The sequence below is a fragment of the Borostomias antarcticus genome, assembly GCF_949987555.1.
Source record: "Borostomias antarcticus genome assembly, contig: scaffold_710, whole genome shotgun sequence".
Classification (NCBI taxonomy): Eukaryota; Metazoa; Chordata; class Actinopteri; order Stomiiformes; family Stomiidae; genus Borostomias; species Borostomias antarcticus.
In genome coordinates this window covers 5,001-18,107 of record NW_028176081.1, presented here as the reverse complement: position 1 = coordinate 18,107, position 13,107 = coordinate 5,001, and the positions used below count along the sequence as shown (strand labels likewise).

Below are 13,107 nucleotides of genomic sequence, written 5' to 3'. Positions count from 1 at the left end.
CCTGAATGAGCCACAGTGCAGATGGAGTCGGAGTGACTTGACGATAACACCGATGGACACAGAGGAACCATTTGTCCTGTTAGAGTTCGGCGGACTTCTACCAGCAATGTCAGCATTCTGCTTCACTCAAACTCACTTTGGCAGCTCGTACTGGATTATGACACACACACACGAACACACACACGGGTAACACACACACACGGGCACACACACACACACATGTGCCGTCACAGTAGTGGTGGGGAGACGTGTTCCGACTGGATATCCACACTGGGGGGTTGACTCATCGTATTCTCTAGTGAATGTTTCCACACTGGCCATCGAGAGACTGTTTCCACCCGGGATATCAAATGGATGCTTCCAGAAAGTGTTGAGGCTTCCCGTATGCTATCTGACTGGCACTGGACCAGAAGACAAAGTTCACTCTGTAGGTCAAACGTGCACACGCACACACACACACACACACATACTGTAATCACACACACCCACACACATACGCATACACACCCACGCACACACATACACAAACACACACACACACATATACTGTACGCACACACACCCACGCGCATATACGCATACACACCCAAACACACACACACACACACACACACACACACACACACACACACACACACACACCCGAGGTATGCACTACACTCAAGACGACACAATACAAAATCAAACCAGCTGTCTGACACACAGACCAACTATGACACACAAACACACACACACGCACACACACACACACACACACACACACACACACACACACACACACACACACACACACACACACACGCGTAAACAAACAATCATCCAGGGAAACAGTGCTAGGCTTGGCCTTGACATCTCCATAGCTCTCCTCTGGTGTTTACTGGGGTTCTGATCCAAATGTTAGTTTGTCTAATAACAGGCTCAGTGCTGTTTGGGCCCTGCCAGCTATGAGTAGCACCCTGCCACACGCCCACACACACACACACGCACACACACACACACACACACGCACACACGCACGCAAACACACACAAGCAAGAATGTACATAAACCCACACGCAAGTGCAAAACTGCGGACTCCAGATGGCAGCTAGTATCGTTGTTTTAGAGCCCCTCTTTCACACTTAGCAGCGCCCTATAGAGCCCCAGCACCAACCATGACAGAGGCCCAGAAAAGAGGACCTTCAGGACAGAGGACATTAAGGACAGGAGGACAGTCTGGCGTCCCCAGCCTCTGGCCTTACCTTGTGTCTGGGGTGGCGCGGCGGAGGTGACTCCGTCTCCCTCCCGGTCCTCTCCTTCTCCCTGTCCTCTCCTCCTCCTCCTCCTCCTGCTCCTCCTCCTCCTCCTCCTCCGGGCCCCTCCCTCCCCTCCTGCATGCTCTGCCCCGCCAGCACCATGGCCTTACATTCCGCGCACGAGCCAATCACCAGCCGGCTGCCGTCGTCCACCAGCAGGGTGCGGCGTCCGCGCGGCGCGTACAGGAAGACGGGCAGGCGGGCCACGGTGACGGCGCACAGCCCGCCCTGGCGGCGCCGCTCCTGACGGCAGAAGAAGCAGACGAAGGCGTGGCAGCTGTACTGGCGCGCCCAGGGGGAGCTGGAGGGCTGGGGGGCGCAGGAGGAGGTGGGGGTGGAGGAGGAGGAGGAGGCGGCGCCAGAGGAGGCGCCCGCCCCCTGGCTCTCGTGCCGCGCCCACTGGGCGTGCAGGTCGTGGTAGCAGAGGGCGCAGGCCGACACGAGGCCGGTGGCGTCGGCGGGCTTGGCGCGGGGCGCGGGCGGGTGCACGGCGAGGAAGGGGAAGAACGGCTCCCGCTCGCCGCAGCGCCCCGGGGGGTTGACGTGGAGCTGGAACTCCCCCGCCGCCCCGAGCTCCGACCCGCACAGGTAGCAGACCGATGCCGAGCCGCCGGACGCCGCCGTCTGAGGGCGGGCCGACCCCGACGACGCCACCGCCGCCGCGCCCCCACCCACCGCCGCCATGGCGGCGTGGTACCTCCCCAGGAAGGAGCTGACGGAGGCGATGAGGTCCTCGCTGAGGCTGAGGCGGTACGCCGCCCAGATCTCCTCCAGGAGGGCGTGGCACGGTGGGCAGCAGTGCACGCGGCCGTTGCGCACGCCCTGCGCGTTGGGCGGGCACGGCAGCAGGTTGATGAAGGGGAAGTACATGGCGCCGCGGGCCTTGCCGGCGCCCGCCCGGGCGTACGCCACCCTCACGTCCCGACCACAGTCCTGCCCGCAGAGGAAGCAGGCCTCGCGGGGGGGCAGGGCCTGGGGCTCGGGGTGGCGCTCGGGGGGCCGGGAGGGCCCCGGCTCCTGGGGCACGAGGCGGGGAGGGCGAAGGGCGGGGCTGGAGGCCCGGTTGAGGGGGACCACGTAGAGGCGCTGGAGGACAGGCACGTCCGCCCGCTGGAAGCCCTGCCATTGCTGCGTGAGGGAGGCGTGGCAGCTGGCGCACACCAGGGTGGTTCCCCCGGGGCTGAGGGGCACGGCGCCGGGGGGCGGGGCGTGGAGCCACAGGAAGGGGAAGAAGGGCTCGCCCTGGGCGCGCTCCTGCTTCTGCACGCTGACGCGGAAGCGCCCGCCCTGCCTCAGCCCGCCGCCACAGACGAAACAAGCGCACTCCTCCGGGCCGGCGTCCGCACCACCGCCGCCGCCGCTCTGGTGGCGGTGGGCGCCGCTGACCCCGGGGGACCTGAGCTGGGCCGCCGCACGCTTCCTGACTCGGTCCAACGTGTCGCGGTCATCGTCGCTGGTTATGTTGATCTCGTCCTCGTCAGAGTTGTCGGAGTTGGTGAACCTGCGGTTGTCTCTTTGCCCCTGGCCGGCTGCGTTGCGTTTGGAGGAGGCGGCGGCGTCAACAGGTGACAGCGCGTCGGGGACGTCCCTCCGCTGGCGGGACAGGAGCGACGGCTGCCTCGCGGCGGAACTACAGCTGCTGTCGACGGCGCGCTGGACCTCGCGCGGGTCAGCGTGTCTGACATTCCCCTCCGCGAGCCACTGCCTGTTGCGCATAATGATGCCGTTGTCCTGCACAGGTGTGTCTGTGAGAGGGCTGTCATAGCACCGCCGGAGCAGGCTCTCTTGGGGCTGAGCCAGGGACACCGATGATTGAGAGACATGATTCATAATTTTAGCACCGCGCCTCGGCAGAAGTACACTATCCGATTTCGGTGAGCCCTGCGCCCCATAAGCTCCGACAGGATAGCGGATTGCCCGTTGGGAGTCAGGGCTGTTTTTAACACTGACAACATTGTTGTTTTTCCTGCTATTATTATCTTTAGCACTTTTGCTGCCTGCGGATGCTTTGAAACACTTTTCTTTATTCACGCCGATTCGGTCTGCCAAATCCAGCTCCTGGTCTGACATATTCTCGTTTTCGGAGAACGAAGAGAAATCCGAATCGGCGCCCTCGCAATTTTGACTGCCGACACTGATCCTCCTCTCCAGGTCGTAAGAGAGGTTCCACTCTTGAGGGACCCGTCGGGAGTCGCACTGATACGGCCTTTTGAGCCAATACATGCGCTTCTCTATGGGTGTCCGGGTCCGCTCGAACGAGTTCCACTGCTCCCCCAGAAAACAGTGGCACACTGCGCAAACCAAAGCGTGTCCATCCGTGCTGACTTCACACGCCCCCGGCGCTGGCTCCTGGTTTTGCAAAAACGGGAAAAAGGGACTATTCTCTCTTTGGTGTTTGACTTGCAGTCTCAATTCTCTCCCCTGTGAAACGCCGCTACCACATATGAAGCAGTGCACTAACCCTATTCCGTTCCGATCAATCCTGGAAATGCTGCCGGACAGTGGGCTCTCATCGCCGGGCATAGCTGCAGCCATGAGTCGATGTTTCCGAGATAAGGGTATCAATTCCTTGTCACGGGAATCGTTCATAGTTTAAAAACAGCCGAGACAACAGACAATACAGCAGTGGTTCATTCTTGCGGACACACCTTCTCCACAAAAAAGTATACAATCGCGTTTCGGCTCGGAACTCACTGTGGCAAGATAAGGGATGGTCCATTGAAACCACAGCGCTGCTGTAGCCTACAGGCAACGGACCATAAACTCTTGGCTTTCAAGTAGCCTGCTCCGTAGAAGAAGAAAAAAGCCATTCAAAAGTTCCACAAAACCGAACGTCGTGCTATCTGACGTCTGCAGTCCGCAAGACTGCGCTGGAAAGCCGTAGGTAAATGTGAGAATGCTCTCGTTGGAATCACGGCTCGGCTCTCTCCTCCTGCAAACTTCCCAGCGCTCTGCAAACTTTGGCTGCTATTCACTCACACTGTAGACAGCGCCATCTCCAATTCTCCGGGTCTGTTTCATAGACCCTCACTGTGTTGCTCCCCCCGCGTTCACCCACGTTCCCAGTGAGGCGAGGGTTATAAACTGTCACTTGTGCCAGCTAATTTGATCGTTTCTTATTAGTTTTAATTGTATGCAAGCCTTTATACATACATGGTATTGGTCTATCTGTGACCATTGTGTTTTAGCCTATACTGATAACGGGCAGGATAATAGGCCTATATGAAAAGGTAAACCAGCTAAAAGCCTATAGGCTACTTTATGCAAATAGATTGTATTACGGTATTGTTGTTCTATTTGCATTTGAGATTGAGCAGCACAGAATGCACGATTCACAGCAATGTCTATCGGCTTACTCATACAGTAACAGTGCAAATGACCTCAGCCACAAAAAAAATGAACAAAATGTGATTGCTAATATCACAATTCCCAAAGCTCTCGCTCTCTCTCCTCATGGTTGTTGCTTCTTTGACAGACTACATGACAGTTGGGTCTCTGTCTGTGCTGAAAGTTCACAGTTCACAGGGAGACCAGGTTCCTCAGGGGATGATGGCAGGGTTGCAGCCCACTCCGCACACCTGTTTTGGGGATTAAGTATACCCTCCTCTCCCTGTAAACTTGGCTGATGGAAGGACCTAAGCACGGACCACATATGGTGTCAGAGGTAGAGACAGATCCTCTCTCCCTCTCTCCCCCCCGCCCCCCCCCCCCCTCTCTCTCCCCCCCCCCCTCTCTCTTTCTCTCTCTCACAAACACACTCACACACACAGAAGTTCAGTAAAGTGGAACCCAGGGGCAGACAGATGATGCCATACTCTGAATAAAAACACTAATATGGCCCTTTGGTTTGATATGGAGGAATTCTGTGAACGCACACACGCACACAGACACACGTGTGTGTGTGCGCACACACACACACACGCACACACACACAGTACTGGCCTGAGAACAAAAGAAGCGCTATAATACCATTAATCAAAACACACACACACACATGGTATAACAGTGACATATAGCCTACACAAACAGTTATGGCTTACACTCACACTGTGCTCCTTCTGTGTGATGTGCCTAGCAGCAACTCCCCCCCCCCCAACCCCCTCCCCCTCGCCTCCTCGGGCTCCAGCAGCCAGCACCTCCCTCTCTCCCTCAGAGACCCCTCAGGGCTCTGGCTTCTCCTCACCTGCCTCCTGCGCCTCCATTCATCTAACTGACATGGCAGAGCTTCTCTCTGGAGGGTCTTACACTGTCCCGCAGTCAGCAGGAAAACAGCTCCTCGCTCCCCACTGCCAGCTCTACCCCCCCTCCCAACCTGGCAACCCGGACAGGGGATTAATGACTCTGCAGAGAGCCTCTCTCTCTCTCTCTCTCTCTCTCTCTCTCTGTCTGAGTGGGTGCCTTTCTCGCAGACATCAGGAACACGCACACAACTCTACTCCTGACTGTCTTTTCTGACCTGGCAACCGAGTGTGGGTGTTGCTGCTTCAGAGCCTGCTGTTTTCCCGACTGTAGTATCCCCAAGAGAGATGAGTGTGTGTGTGTGTGCGTGTGTGTGCGTGTGTGTGTGTGTGATTGTGCTCGTATGCGTAGGTGTGTGTGAGAGTATGTGTGTGTTTGTGTGCATGCATAGGTGTGTGTCAGAGAGTGCAGGTAAGTGAGAGAGATTGTGTGTGTGTGTGTGTGTGTGTGTCTTCCCTACTGCAGTCCCCATGCTGAGCAGAAGAGAAGTTTGCTCGACCTCAGCATTCTCTCACGCAGCTTCGACATGATTGGTTAACCGTGTGAGTGGTCGTCGCCCCCTCTGTCCTTCCCTGCGGTCTGTTATAGGTTGCTCCCAGAGGACGACTGGAAGATGATGTAATAATTCATTCATTCATTCATTCATTCATTCATTCATTCATCGATCCAGTCACTCATTCAGTCATGATTCCATTAATTTCCTCTATTCGGTGTAGCACGTGATCCAGTAAGAAAAATCTGAACTCATGCAGTCCCAACGTGAGGGTCGACAACAACGCCACTCAGTGTCTGACCCGAGTACTGCGCCTCCTTCACTGTACATGGGACCCCCCCCCCCCCCCCTCCACCCCCCCCACCCCCCCCACCCCAACGATCTATCCAGACTTATGAAAACCATCTCTAAGCTCTAAGTCTGGCTGTGACATTTACGCGGCACACATACACACTGCAGCACGGGCACGGAGCTGCACTCTGCTCAGGAAAGGTACAGTGTTGATATGGTTATGTGATTGTCTTGGCTGTGTAGCTAAACTATCTGGGGCGCTTGCCAAGTCGAACTGAGATGTTCAAAAAGGCCAGGAGGAGGTTCAGACCTGTGTGTGTGTGTGTGTGTGTGTGTGTGTGTGTGTGTGTGTGTGTGTGAGTGTGTGTGTGTGAGCGTGATTGAAAGTGATCTCCTGTGAAACCCTGCCGGTCTCGGTGCTGGTCTCCCGGGCGTGTTGCTGTTCTGCTCTCTCTCTGCAGCCTCTCTCTCTCTCTCTCTGCTCTCTCTGGAAATACTCTCTCTCGAGCGCCGGTCTGCGTGGCTCTGAGCTCAGTGGAGCCTTAGGGCATTGGGGGTGGGGGGGGTGGGGGGGGTGGGTGGGTGGGTGGGTAGGGGATGCGGGGGGTAAGGGATGTGGGGGGTAGGGAATGGGGGGGGGGGGGGGGGGGGGGGGGTAGGGGATGGGGGGTAGAATAAAATCCCCTTGTTGAACACATCTGTCCTCTCAGATCTCTCGGTGTGGTGATGACATGGGTGCAGTGTGTGTGTGTGTGTGTGTGTGTGTGTGTGTCCGTGCCTGTGTGTGTGTCCGTGCATGAGTACACACACATGCACACACTCGCATGCGCAAACACACACACAAACTATTTCATTCTCCTCCTTTCAAGTTCAAGTTCAACTTTATTGTATGAAAATGAAATTGAATGAAAATAATAAACACACCAACATAAACACGCAAACACAAACTCTCTCTCCTTCTCTCTCTCTCTCTCTCTCTCTCTCTCACACACACACATGTAAGTACAATTAAACGTACACTAAAAGAGGCTTTTCCTCTAATAATAAAGTAAGTAAAATAAGGAGATGTGTAATAGAACAGTGTGTTCAGTATATTCAGATAAATGAAGATAACTTCAAATATAAATAAGTTAGAAGGGTGTGGACATTGCAGTTTGAAAAATATAAATACAAATATGTGAGAACTGTAAATACTTTTAATTCATAAATGTATTTAAAGGTATCTGTTCCTTTTTGTACGTACAGTGTGTCTATGTACAGAAATCAGCATGGTGCAAATAGTGCAGCAGGGACACGCAGATGATTGACAGTCTTTACAGTAGTTGTATTCCACCTGGCGTCCTTTTCCTGTCACAACTGCTCACAGATCTAGCTGCTGTGTTTGCTCATCGCTCTGCTTCACCCCACAGATATGGACCTTTTGTAATCTGGGGGAAGTATGTGCCTCTGATGTCTTGGTATAGTTGGCAGGTTCTCTCTCTCTCTCTCTCTCTCTCAGACACAGAGAGACATAGATACACACACACACACACACACACACACACACACACACACACAGACGCCTTGCTGTCCACCAGTGTTGTCTGGATCTGTCTGTGGATGTTACCTGGCTCCGCTCTGATCACAGCTCGCAGCTCACACACAATACCCGGCTTGTCTCTACAGTTCCCAAGCACTAAAGACATATCTGCTTCTATGACCCGTGTGTGTATCTGTGTGTGTGTGTGTGTGTGTTTGCTGTTTACTTTAACAGGAGCATTTGCCTTAGATTGCTATTCTTGCACTTCAGCACTAGATTATGCTCTTAGTCACTTATTTTAGAAAGAAGATGCACTTGTGAGTTCTGGCAAGTAGTAGTACATTGTCTTTTCCTACGTTAAATGCAATTATTGTAAGTCGCTTTGGATAAAAGCGTCAACTAAATGACTGTAATATAATGTGTGTGTATATGTGAGGACTTTCCCCATCCATGCTTACATGTGATACCATGTCTGGGTCCTGTGTGAGAGTTAAGAGAGATTTACATATCTGATAAAAACCCAGGGTAAATAAGGTTAACTGCTGTAGGTGAAATCCCTTCATGAGACAGTGAGACAGGCTGACTAGGTCATAATCCTTCATGAGACAGTGAGACAGGCTGACTAGGTCATAATCCTTCATGAGACAGTGAGACAGGTTGACTAGGTCATAATCCTTCATGAGACAGTGAGACAGGCTGACTAGGTGATAGTCCTTCATGAGACAGTGAGACAGATTGACTAGGTGATAGTCCTTCATGAGACAGTGAGACAGGCTGACTAGGTGATAGTCCTCATGAGACAGTGAGACAGGTTGACTAGGTCATAATCCTTCATGAGACAGTGAGACAGGCTGACTAGGTCATATAATCCTTAATGAGACAGTGAGACAGGTTGACTAGGTGATAGTCCTCATGAGACAGTGAGACAGGTTGACTAGGTGATAGTCCTCATGAGACAGTGAGACAGGTTGACAAGGTGATAGTCCTCATGAGACAGTGAGACAGGTTGACTAGGTCATAATCCTTCATGAGACAGTGAGACAGGTTGACTAGGTCATAATCCTTCATGAGACAGGGAGACAGGTTGACTAGGTGATAGTCCTCATGAGACAGTGAGACAGGCTGACTACTGTAGGTCATAATCCTTCATGAGACAGTGAGACAGGCTGACTACTGTAGGTCATAATCCTTCATGAGACAGTGAGACAGGCTGAATACTGTAGGTCATAATCCTTAATGAGACAGTGAGACAGGTTGACTAGGTCATATAATCCTTAATGAGACATGAGACAGGTTGACTAGGTGATAGTCCTCATGAGACAGTGAGACAGGTTGACTAGGTCATAATCTTTCATGAGACAGTGAGACAGGCTGAATACTGTAGGTCATAATCCTTCATGAGACAGTGAGACAGGTTGACTAGGTCATATAATCCTTAATGAGACCAATGCTCTCTTCCCTCTCCAGGACCAGAGTGATGGAGGGAGAAGCTCTTAGAGAGCCGGTACTGAACTCAGGACCAGGATGAGAGCCGGTACTGAACTCAGGACCAGGATGAGAGCCGGTACTGAACTCAGGACCAGGATGCTGGTGCATGTGGTGAGACGTGTTTGCCTTGGCAGAGAGTTTGCACATACAATACCGAGTGAGATTTGTGCATCACTGTGTGTGTGTGTGTGTGTCTGTGTGTGTGTGCATGCCTGCGAGTGTGTGTGTGTGTGTTTCTTTCTGTGTGTGTGTGTGTGTGTGTGTGTGTGTGTGTGTGTGTGTGCGTGCGTGTGTGCGTGCGTCTGTGTGTGTAGTGTACGTTAATGTGTGCAGTGCTGTACATATGGGAAGCATTATTGTCCTGTTCCACCCCAGGACTCCACACCACACTACGGACTCCTGGGAGCAGGGCCTGTCTCAGTCAGACACAGACAGGGAGGGAGAGAGAGAGGTGGGGAGAGGAAGAGAGGAAGAAAGAGAGGGGGAGGGATGGAGAGGGAAGGTAGAGAGAGAGGGGGAGGGAGGGAGGGAAGGAGAGAGAGAGTAACAAAGGAAACAGGAGATCAGATCAGAGGTGGGAACGCCAGCATGGCCGCTCCATCTGACTGTAGAACCACAGAACCCTCTTATTAGAGTGCAGAAGTAGGTAGTTTTATTCATTGTATTTGTATTTGATTATTATTTTCATCAATAGTTATTGTGTTCTGTATTTGTTTTGTGGTATTGTTTTTGGGCGCTAGGAGCACACCTCACTCAGGTAGTATGTACCATAGGCACCTCACTCACTCAGGTAGTATGTACCATAGGCACCTCACTCACTCAGGTAGTATACACAGTAGTACTGTTATACTCACACCTCACTCAGGTAGTACTGTATATAGTGTATACTCACATTTCACTCACTCAGGTAGTATATAGTGTATACTCACATCTCACTCACTCAGGTAGTATATAGTACAGTATATACTCAGACCTCAGTCAGGTAGTATATACTCACATTTCATTTACTCAGGTAGTATATAGTACATTATATACGCACACCTCACTCTGGTAGTATATAGTATATACTCACATTTCACTCACTCAGGTAGTATATAGTACAGTATATACTCAGACCTCAGTCAGGTAGTATATACTCACATTTCATTTACTCAGGTAGTATATAGTACTGTATATACTCACACCTCACTCAGGTAGTATATAGTAGTTATACTCACACCTCACTCAGGTAATATAGTATATACAACACTCGCATCTCACTCACTCAGGTAGTATCATCATAACATAATCATATATTGTGTGAATGATATGCATCACTTGCAAGTACACAATGTCTTCTAGTGATATGCATTTAACCCTCTTCTGATGTAAAAGTCAGAAGACACTGAGATTACGAAACAGAAACACACCTGTAAATGTAAAAGTGACATATGTTTATTCGTCTGTCGGCTTATTGGTGAATCAACTTACTGCTGGTCATCTGAACCTGGTCATCTGAACCTGGTCATCTGGACCTGGTCATCTGAACCTCTGAACCTGGTCATCTGACCCTGGTCATCTGGACCTGGTCATCTGAACCTCTGAACCTGGTCATCTGACCCTGGTCATCTGAACCTGGTCATCTGAACCTGGTCATCTGGACCTGGTCATCTGAAGCTGGTCATCTGAACCTGGTCATCTGAACCTGGTCATCTGGACCTGGTCATCTGAAGCTGGTCATCTGAACCTGGTCATCTGAACCTGGTCATCTGGACCTGGTCATCTGAAGCTGGTCATCTGAACCTGGTCATCTGGACCTGGTCATCTGAAGCTGGTCATCTGAACCTGGTCATCTGGTCATCTGACCATGGTCATCTGAACCTGGTCATCTGGTCATCTGACCATGGTCATCTGAACCTGGTCATCTGGACCTGGTCATCTGGACCTGGTCATCTGACCCTGGTAATCTGAACCTGGTCATCTGAAGCTGGTAATCTGAACCTGGTCATCTGGACCTGGTCATCTGACCCTGGTAATCTGAACCTGGTCATCTGAACCTGGTCATCTGACCCTGGTCATCTGGTCAGTCATCGCCAGGTCTTCTCACAGAACTTGTTTACTAGCCAGGTTTAGCCTGGTTGCTGTTCATGTCGGAGGACTCTCACAGTTTTTGTCTCAGGTTAGATTCTCCAGGCCCGGTGTGCAGCGCCTGGCTTGACTGCCCAGCTAGGGTTAGGGTTAGGGTTATCAGGCCTCTGGACTGACACTTGGACTCCCTGACCCCTCCTCCTGGACACCTACCTCCACTATTGGATTACAGACAGGGCCTCGCAATGGCTGTTTCGCACAGGGCCTCGCATATCCCCCAGACGGCCCTGATTACGGATTATTGGACACCGTTTGCAGACCGTTTGACCCCCCTTCTGAATTTAGACTATGGAGTTACAGATCCTGGACTTGTGTGTTTGACATTCTTGTTATTAAACACTCTTTGGGCGTTTTTTCTTGTGCATTTAGGTCCAGTATGTGAGTATATGCACCTGGGGCCTCATTTATCATTGAGGTACGCCTTCTTTTACACGGTCTTTTTCGCGAGTTCAGGCGTACGCCATTTGCCCCCCCCACATTGCGATTTATCAAGCCGTAAGGGCGAAAATTTAGTCGCCTTTCTCCGCGCTTTTGTAGGACACCTCTCCAGTTGGCGTACCGATTTACACGGTGTTCTACGCCCTTCTTGAACACAGGGGGAACTGGCGACGCAGGTGGTGCGTCGGTGAATTACTATGTTTGACGGAGAGAATAAGAGCGACAGTTCATGAACGCACAATCATGTAGGCTACTAGGCCAATTCAGCACAAACATATATCGCAATGCAAGATTAGACGTGTCCTCTAACCGGCTCATTCATGCTCCGATATGGATTTGTTCCCCAAAATGAACCTATGCGCTGTCCCAAACCTTTCCGCGCTATATGTCACACACCTAATGCAGGCACTCCATCAAACGGCAATAATTGACCAATTAGATTGTCATTAATATGTGATCATGTGGACCTGTTTGCTCTTTGGTAAGCATATAAATGACAGTCCTCCTGTGCGTAATGCGAGCCTAAATGAATCCGGCGCTACTCGGCCTACTAGCCGAGATAGAACTCCAAAGAGGTGACGGCGATGGCGACTGCACCCACATAAGGGCACCATCAGTGAATGAATACGTCTATGTGAATCGCTAAAATGTGCACACTAGAAATACCCAAATCATATGTGACGCCGACATGCTCATCACAAGTGTAGTGGCACGGTGGCCTGGCTCCACGCATGACTCATCCTGGCGCACAGCAGGGTAGGGCTAGACTGGAGGCAGGCGCTGCGCGTGACGGCTGGCTTGTTGGTGTGTCCATAGCCAAGATACATATTCTTTGTCTTATTTACTTTTAATCTTTATTAGCATTTTCCATCCATACAACGACAATACAATAAAACATAAAAACCTACAATAACAGCTTATGGGTACATCCATCCATGCAGCTTTTTTTTCTTACTCAAATATGACAATTTTAATATTAGTGGTATCATCACACTTCCTTCTATAATCCATCCATTTTTCCCATCTCCCTTCAAACTTTCCTTCCTGCATCCTCAATGCATGCGTGAACCTCTCCCTAACATACATCTCCTCCACAACACCCAGCCACTGCTCCTTGGTTGGGCGTTCCACCTTATACCAAGCCCTCGTTATTGTCTTATTACTAGCAACCAATAGTACTTTCACTAGGTATCTGTCCCCTCCTTGTACATCATCCC

The 13,107-nt window shown here is 51.5% G+C and overlaps 1 protein-coding gene across 1 annotated transcript; it reads right to left on the bottom strand.

The window, feature by feature from the left end:
- Positions 1–1,405: 1,405 nt before the first annotated feature.
- On the bottom strand, positions 1,406–3,884 carry LOC311328856 (uncharacterized protein; the record flags this gene model as incomplete). Its single annotated transcript, XM_084462760.1, has 2 exons — positions 1,406–3,086; positions 3,327–3,884. Coding segments are annotated over 2 exons (2,239 nt in total), but the record flags the coding sequence as incomplete, so codon positions are not given.
- Between the last annotated feature and the right edge of the window lie 9,223 nt (positions 3,885–13,107).